Source organism: Cornus florida, unplaced genomic scaffold (assembly GCF_030987335.1).
Source record: "Cornus florida cultivar Cherokee Brave unplaced genomic scaffold, ASM3098733v1 CherokeeBrave_3.0.0_Hap2_Chr05, whole genome shotgun sequence".
NCBI classification, from domain to species: Eukaryota; Viridiplantae; Streptophyta; class Magnoliopsida; order Cornales; family Cornaceae; genus Cornus; species Cornus florida.
This window is the reverse complement of record NW_026775575.1, coordinates 22,803,660-22,812,730: the sequence shown is the minus strand read 5'-3', so window position 1 is coordinate 22,812,730 and position 9,071 is coordinate 22,803,660. Positions and strand designations below refer to the sequence as shown.

General features: G+C 36.5%; 1 protein-coding gene across 1 annotated transcript; it reads left to right on the top strand.

Moving 5' to 3' along the window:
* The first annotated feature begins 3,145 nt into the window (after positions 1-3,145).
* LOC132306191 (UDP-xylose transporter 1) lies at positions 3,146-7,966 on the top strand. The gene is made up of 8 exons (XM_059803499.1): positions 3,146-3,316; positions 4,564-4,685; positions 5,189-5,373; positions 6,274-6,341; positions 6,451-6,583; positions 6,837-6,998; positions 7,196-7,468; positions 7,559-7,966. Exons 2-8 carry the CDS (start codon positions 4,565-4,567, stop codon positions 7,646-7,648), a joined length of 1,032 nt encoding a protein of 343 aa, XP_059659482.1. The 5' UTR covers positions 3,146-3,316; position 4,564; the 3' UTR covers positions 7,649-7,966.
* The last annotated feature ends 1,105 nt before the right edge of the window (positions 7,967-9,071 follow it).

Here is a 9,071-nt window from a genome sequence, read left to right as displayed (position 1 = left end):
ATTCCGTCTGATATGCGTTTTCCTATTGGTTTATTAGGAGGATGCGAGGTCACACTAGATGTTTTAATTTTTATTCTTAGTAAGAAACACACCCTTAATTTTTGTTCTTAGTGAGAAACACATCCCTACTTGTCCCTATGAGTACTTGAACCCTTAGACATTCTTTTTGGAAAAGAGGAAGTACTACTAGGATGAAGCCCTTTGGTGGTAGGTCACACTCTAGATTTTTTTTTTTTTAGGGCAAGAATATTAGATTTGGAATTAGTGGTGACAAAGCTCGAAGTCGGGCTCCCAAAAATAACGGAGAACAATTCAACCACGGGGATATGAAGGGGTGGCGGCACACTCTAGATTGGGAGGCATAAATCTGCTCTTCTTATTTATTTATTTATTTCAAGAAAGGATTCGGAGCTTATAAGGATAGTGTTAGAAGGGGTTTGTCCCATATCGGATCCAAATGAGAAATATGGGTATAAATGGGCTGGATGCTAATTCTACTTAACAGTTTAAGCTTTTGGGTTAGATCACGAATCACTCAGTTCGTTACAGTTTGTTTCTTATTATACTACTTTTGGTAGGCATGAATGAAATGGAATGGGAATGAGAATGGAATAATGTGTAAGAATGGAATGATAATAACCATTCTATTGTTTAGTTGAACCAATTTAAAAATTAGAATGGAATGAGTTTCTAATTGATTTATTCAAAATTCTCTTCTTACTAACAAATAAATTAAATTAACAAAATAATATTATTTTATAATTTTAAAAAAAGAAATAGTGGTGGTGGCAGATGGCGGTGACGATGGTGGTGGAGGTGGAAAGTAGTAGTGGTGTAGGTGGTGGTGGTGATGCTGGTGGAGGTGGAAAGCGGTAGTGGTGTAGGTGCTGGTGTTGGAAGGCGGCGATGGTGGAAGAAGGCAGAGGCAGTGGTATTGGTAAAAGGCAGTGGCAGTGACGGTGGCGATGGTGGAAGCAGTGGTGTAGGTGATAATGGTGGAAGGCAGTGGTAACAGTATGGTGGTGTTGGTGGAAAGTGGTGGTGGTCTAGGGTGGTGGTGGTGGAATGCAGTGGAGGTGACGATGGTGGCGGTGGTGGTGGGAGGGTGGCGGAGGTGGTGGTAGTTGATGGTGGTGGAAGACAGTGGCGATGATGAAAGTCGGTGGTGGTGATGGTGGAAGGCGGTGGCGGTGATAAAAGTCGGTGGCGGCAGCGGTAGTGTTGTTGGAAGGTGGCGGTAATGAAAGGTAGTGGCGGCAGTGGTGGTGGTGGAAGGTGGTGGTGGTGATGAAAGGCGGTGATGGTGATGATGGTGGAAGGCGGAGGTAGTAGTGAAAGTCGGTGGTGGCCGTGGGGGTGGAAGGTTGCCATGGTGGTAGAAGGTAATGGAGGGGGTAGTGGTGAAAGTTTGTGGCGATGGTGGTGGTGGTGGAAGACCGTGGCGATAATGGAAGTCGGTGGCGGTGGAAGGCAGTAGAGACAGCGACAATGTGGTGGTGGTGGTGGTGGAGATAGGGTGGTGGCAATGACGGTGGTGGTGGTCAAAGTTGGAGGTGGCGACGGTGGATGGTAGTGGAGGCGGCGATGGTGTGGCGGTTTAAGGCGACAACAATGGTGGTGGTGCAATGGCGGTGGTGGTAGCAGTGGTGGTAGCGGTGGTGAAAGGAGGAAATGGTTTTGGTGGAAGGCGGTGGTGGTAGAAGGTAGTGGTGTTGGTGGTGATGATAGTGGTGGTATTTGGACTTGGAATATGAGGATTTTATGAGAATGATTTTTTTTTTTTAAAATTACATGGGAATGGAATGGTTATTCTATAGATTTAGTTGTGAAATGAATTTTCATTAATGAAATGACCATTTTCACTTCAAATTGTATACCAAACAAATGAATAATTAAAATGAATGACACAACATTAGAATAATTGCCGGTGATGGAGTCGATATGAGAGAGAGTGAAGCTATTTTCTTGTCTTTTTTGTTATCCATAAAGATCAGGACCCGTCTCCTTCGCATCTCCAAATGCATCGATCTCTTCATAAAATTAACAAGTCATTGGGAATGAGTTTGCCTTACAATTGTGCAATGCAGAAGTAAATTGCCTAGGATCTGATGCTCATATTAAGCGAATTCCTATGACAAGTCCTTCATTGAATCCCCACCTATATTATATACATAATATGGGGATTCAATGAAGGACTTGTCATAGGAATTCGCTTAATATGAGCATCAGATCCTAGGCAATTTATATATATATATATATGTATATATAGTGATTGCGAGTTTTTGGTGCAAAGCTGCAACACATCTGAGCCAACTCTAGTGCCATGCTTGGTTGGTCAAGTGTTTTGGAGTGAGATTGAAGTTGTTCTCTCACCAACCAAATCGAATAGAGGTTTTGGGTAGCTACCAATTTGCTTGCACTTACAGGAACCTCACTCACAAATAAAGAAATGTTCATCTCACCTTCCTGGCTTGTGTATCAAGACTCCATTTCAAATATCCCCATCCCCATGAAAGCTCATCAATCATGCAGCTCTACTGGTAATGGTAAAACACAACATTTTTCTCTATACTTTATAGGATTTTATTAGACTAAAACATCCTTTTAAACTACCAATATATTATGACATCACTTACATAAGGGTAGATTTGTTTTCTTCTCACCATTTGAGTTGTGCAATATTACAATCCATCTTTATTTCTGAATTAAAACAAAATTTCTGAAACATTTTTCAAAATATAGAAAAAGCAAAAAAAGGGGTTGAATTTCTAATTTTATATATTTGGTACTGGTAACGAGTCAAGTGTTTTGCAATCTAATTTAGAATTTTAGCTATTAAGTAATACTAATATTATCCAATCCATATATACCTAATCACTTTTTTTATCCTTAAAAGGACTTTTCATGTAAAAAAAAAAAAAAAAAAAAATGTAAAGTGCAAAGAGTATTTTTGACATTTGGATTCCATCAATTAGTGGAGTACCAAATTTTAATAAGCGTGTGGAATCAAAGCCTCTCTTGCTTATACTAGCCGTTAAGTTCACCGGTCGACAAAAACCAAACGACCGCTAAAACAAACGGCGTTAAAGCACCAACAACCACACATAGACGCAACATAAAAGAGACCAAACTTCTACATTCTCATACAAGCTCTCTCTCTCTCTCTCTCTCTCTCTCCCCTCTCTCTACAGTACCCTTTCCATCTATTCTCTGCTGTCAACCTTCGGCCACATTGCCTTCTCTACTAGCCTGCAGGGCGATTTCCTGGAGTTGTAGGAATTTTATTTGCTTGCAAAGTCACTACCAAAGTTTCAAGGTCCTCTCTCTCTCTCTCTATATATATATATATATACATACACATACAGTGTTGTGTATATTTACCCACAAACACATATCTACACCCACATATATCTATATTATGTGCTTATGTTATTAGTACTGGAAATCATGTCGGTTTTGCTTTTGTAATTTCAGGGCTCACATATAGCACTCCTACACTATACATAAACACAGATTCTTCATGGTAGCAAACTTGTAATTTGTACATATATATACTATACATAAACACAGATTCTTCAAGGTAGTAAACTTGTAATTTGTACATATATATATATATATGTGTGTGTGTGTGTATGTATGTGCTAACAGATTTTTCCATTGTCACCATAATATACCATCATTCGGAGCCAATGCATGCCGGGGCAGGGGGCATGTGCCACTCTGACTTGCCCTACTATAGTTATTTTCTTAATTTTTTTTTTTTTACATATATAGAAATTTGTATATATTGCCCTCTTTAATTTTTCCTTAGTTTCCTCTTTCTCTCTTTAAATTCTTTTTTATTTTTTTCCCGGTAATTACTTTTTTATTTTTTATTTTTCAAAACTATGTCATTCTACTTTTCTTTTTATTGTTCTACATAAAATTCTTCTTCTTATTTTTTATTATTATTATTTTTTCACCATGCACTCTCCTAAATTAACATCTCAGCTTCACCTTTGACTACATACGAACTCGAACCCTCAACCTTCCATTCCCAAGGAGGAGGAATAAAATACCACTTTGAGCAAGTCCTTGGTGATTTTTTTTTTTTTTAAATTTTTATTACCTTCTCGGTGATTTTATCACCCCATATTTCTCTTTCATATATTTCCATCAGAAACTGAAGCCAAGAAAATTAAATTCTCTTTTATTTAGAAAATTTTCTCCCCACAAAGAATTGCCATTAATTAACGAACTCTTGGTGTCTATACATTTCAATCTAAAACATGATTGGCTTAGTTAATTAATTAGTAATTAAGATGATCTCATGGATCACAATTCTTTTTGTTTTTTCATCTTAATTATACTATACTAGCTAGACTTGGTCAATTATCCAAAACAATGGTACTACTATCATATTAGTCATTTGTTATGAATTTAGGATCTTAAGGTCATGTTAATTTAATTAGTAAATGAAACTTCAAACTAAGTTTTGTGTCATTAATTTAAAATCAAATGACGTTTACATCAGTAATGCGAATCGCGTGTTTTCACTTTCATTTTTTTTTGAATTTGTTGAAGGATGGGGGAATTGTCAGGCATCCAGTTGGGCGTTATAGGCGCGTTGTTCCTTTCAGTAGCATCATCGGTGTCCATTGTCATCTGCAACAAGGCATTGATGAGTAATCTTGGCTTCCCGTTTGGTAAGTAGGAAAATATATGTCATTTTCTCTGGTGTAAGTAGTTGGAATCTCATTGTTAGAAAATTATAAACAATTTAATTAATTTAATACAGTTTTTATCTTGCTAAGGTCTTCAGCTAATCTTTATCTATGACATTTATAACAATTAATTACAACATGATGTTCTTTAACATTAATGCATAGACCTTGTTTCTCTCATTTGCCAAGGCATAGCAATGCTACACTCTTGACTCTCTTTGACAAACCACACTAGTGGATGAATAATTTTCTCTTTCATAGCAATTAAAATATACCCCATTTTAATTTTTTTTTTTTTTTTAATTCACAGAATTGTTATAGTGTAGGATTATTAGAGAAGTGATGGTAGTATGTAGGGCTAAGGATGGATTTGTGCCTTGTTACTACATTTTCATAGCCATCCAAGTAGTCGAAAAGCTGATGTTGCAAAAATTATATATACTTATCAATTCTAGTTTTGATTTCTTCCTTTGTTTTTCCTTCAGCTACAACATTGACTAGTTGGCATCTGATGGTAACATATTGCACTCTTCATGTGGCGTATCGCTTCAACTTCTTTGAGAACAAGCCGGTTGACATGAAGACTGTGATGCTTTTCGGAATTCTGAATGGGGTTTCCATTGGTTTTCTCAACTTAAGCCTAGGGTTTAACTCCATCGGCTTCTATCAGGTGCACTCTGCTACCTTACAATGCAATTAACATACTTATTTGTAATCCATAATCATTACGAAGATCAAACCCCCAATACATCAAGGTTTTTTTCCCGAATCTTGGATAAGTCTGATGCTTCAAATATTCGCTATATATATTCTGATGGTGGCTGCATCATGTCATCTATGAAGGGTCTGAATTTGTGGTGAAAATTATGTCACACAAAGGGACTAATATTATATCAAAAGACATCCAACTATGCACTAAACGTTACCACTTGAAATCACTTTCATGGAAAGCAAGAAAGAAAATCTGAGTGTGCATATGATGGACCCTCAATTTCTAACAGAAAGTTGGTGGAACAAAGCTTTCATTAGTGAGCTTTAGGACCACACATTGAAATGGCATTTTGGTCTAGACACTTCCCAAATATCGTGGAATGGAACAAACCTTTCATTAGTGAGCTTTAGGACCACACATTCAATGAGACTAGGGATCCTTCTTCCCTTGGAACTTGATATTAATTTTATTTAGTATAGATCGAAATGGCACGTCTACACATTTCCCTCTGACGTTTCAAATATTCACTATTTATCTATTTTGATGGAGGCGGCGTCATATCATATCAGGGGACATCTAAAAATGCACTAAATGCTAACCCTTGAAGTCACTTTCATAGAATGCAAGAAAGAAAAATCTTACAGTGTTTAAGATGGACACTCAACTTCATTAGTGATCTTTAGGACCACACTTTGAATTACTACACTGAATATTATTCCTGGAAGTTGTTGTCAAATACATATTTTAGAGGGAAATTAAATGAACTCATGATTGAATTGAAATCAAACCTTTTCACTCAGTTATATACAATATTGATATTTTTGTATGTGAATTTGATTTTGTGTTTTTGCTTTGCAGATGACCAAACTTGCTATCATACCTTTCACTGTACTATTGGAAACTCTTTTCTTGAATAAGCAATTCAGGTCTTACAAAAAACTTGAAAATTTTACTATAACTAATTTTCATACTTGGGACTTTTTCGATCTCCATACGTTTTCTCTGATTTCATTCCAACTTGGTGGATTCTTGCAGCCAGAAGATAAAGTTCTCTCTCTTCCTCTTACTCATTGGAGTTGGCATTGCCTCTATAACAGATTTGCAGCTAAATTTAGTCGGGACGATTCTTTCTCTTCTAGCTATTGCAACAACCTGTGTTGGTCAAATTGTATCCTTTTCTTCCATTATATTTTATCTCGAACTGTGAGTGACAAAGCGAGGCATTGTATGGCCTTTGGGCTTTAGCTCCCAGCAGTATCTCCTCCATCTCCCAAAGAGGAGGCTGAGGATTCGAGTCCCAATTGGGACAAAAGAAAGTTATAGTCATACTATATCTTTTGTACGTGGTTTGCCTATCAAACAATACATATGGTCCATAAATTGCAAGTGTGAGGTTATTCTTAACCTAATTGCTATTTCAGCTTACGAATACGATACAAAAGAGGCTCAATGTTTCTTCTACTCAGCTGCTCTACCAGTCAGCCCCATTTCAAGCAGCTATTCTTTTTGTCTCGGGCCCTATAGTGGATCAGTGCCTTACCAAGCAAAATGTCTTTGCTTACAAATATTCTCCCATTGTCTTGGTATATATCCCTCATTTCCTAGCCTCATGCATTTTTCATATGTAGCATTACATTTTAGCAGCTATATATATATATATATAATGAATATTTGTCATGTTTGAATGTGCATACATATATACTATCATGTATTTGACCAAAAGAATTATTGTCGAAAACAACAATGACTAATTGCATATGAAAACATAAATAATGTGCAGGGATTCATCATCCTTTCGTGCTTGATTGCCGTTTCTGTCAACTTCAGCACCTTTCTAGTTATTGGGAAGACATCGCCGGTTACATATCAAGTGCTTGGCCATCTAAAGACATGCCTTGTACTTGGATTCGGCTATACACTACTTCACGATCCTTTCACAGAGAGGAACATCATTGGAATATTAATTGCCATTCTCGGGATGGTCTTGTATTCATATTTTTGCACACGTGAGAATAAAAAGAAACAATCCGGAGAGATCCCACCGGGGTCTCAGGTATCTCTCTCTCTCTCTGTATGCATGTGTGTGTGTGTGTGATTTTCTCCACGACGGGAATTGATAATTGTTTTGTTGCTGTTGTTTCAGATTAAGGAACCCGCACCGCTTCTGGTGGGGAAGAACATAGATAAAGAAAGTCACGAGGTTAAGAAGTCCACCAAAGATTCTCTTGTTTAAGTGGGTAGCTAGCTAGGTTTGTGATAAAGATTTCATGTGATAAGATCTTTGTTTCAGAAATTTGGTGAGTGTAAATGAGTCTCATTCTTTACAATAAAGGCAAAATCTATTGATTCAATTGGCCTTTTCTTCACCCTCTTGGCTTTGTATACTGAGGTAATGCTAGTTAAAATTTTAATTCCCTTCCTAACTATAATAGTTTGGAGATGAGGGAGTGAAGTACATGAGAGCCTTGGTAATGCAGAACAGAATAAAATGTGGAGATCAGATGATCGAAATAGAGCTCCTTCATTTTCATGGTTGTGATTATGCATTGTCATTTGTCACAAAAAGTGGTAAAAGCTCGAGTTATCAAGCGTGAGAATGCAAGTTTAAATCAACCACTTTGTTTAATGTTTGGTTTGTATCCAACACCCTTGATTAACTGGGACCATGAACACTGCACAATGACTAATTTATAGCTAGATCTGATTAAATGGAATGGAATGACCCTATTCTAGCTTGATCTGGTATAGAATGAAGTTATAATCATGGAATCGGCTCAATCGTCAGATTATAGATTTTAAGTTCATGGTACAAATATCAAATTTTGATATTTTTAGATACTTTTTCAGCCGATACGAAGTAGTAGTAAAAAAAAAAATACATATATTTGTACCCATTCTGATGAAAACTGAAGTTAGAAATTATGGATTTTCAAACTAAATGCCTGAAATGCGCAAATTGAAAGCCCAAAATAGGCTCCAAATGGCTATAAATTCTTCAGTTTCTATGGCAACTACCAATAAGTATTCAAACATAAAGTGGAGTGCTAGCTTCTGCACTGCAGGTGAACTTTACTCACACTCTTGGGCTTGTGACATTAATTTCTTAGAATAGTACTTCTCCTCAACAGTAGTAGAAACCTTTCAACCCAGAAGTTGAAACAAATTCCTAATTTCTGAACATTCGTTTGGAATCTTTTTAAAAGCTTGAAACAAATTAGAGGAAAACCTTACACAAGACTTTAGCGTGAGATATAAATTTGTAATTTGGCAAATTTCGTGATTAAAATAAGTCCGATCAAGTTGTAAATTGTAATGTCCCGGATTTTTCGGTATTTTTTATTTTATTTATTATCCGTACATCGTTTTGCATGTCGTGTGGATCCCGACATTTTTTTTTTCATTATCATGAATTTATTTAATTGGAGCATTGATGTGTATGTGTGCATGGATATATATATATATATATACACACATATATATGTGATTAGTATATGTAGATAGTGGGGGCAAAATTCTCTGTGGCTGAACAGAGTGTCCAGTTTTCTCCATTTTAGAATAAGTGGAGGAGAATTGTCCACGTCACTTAAAAAATTGGGTTAAACAATTTTAATGGCTTCTATTTTAGTTGTATTACATGGGTATACAATTTTAGTTCT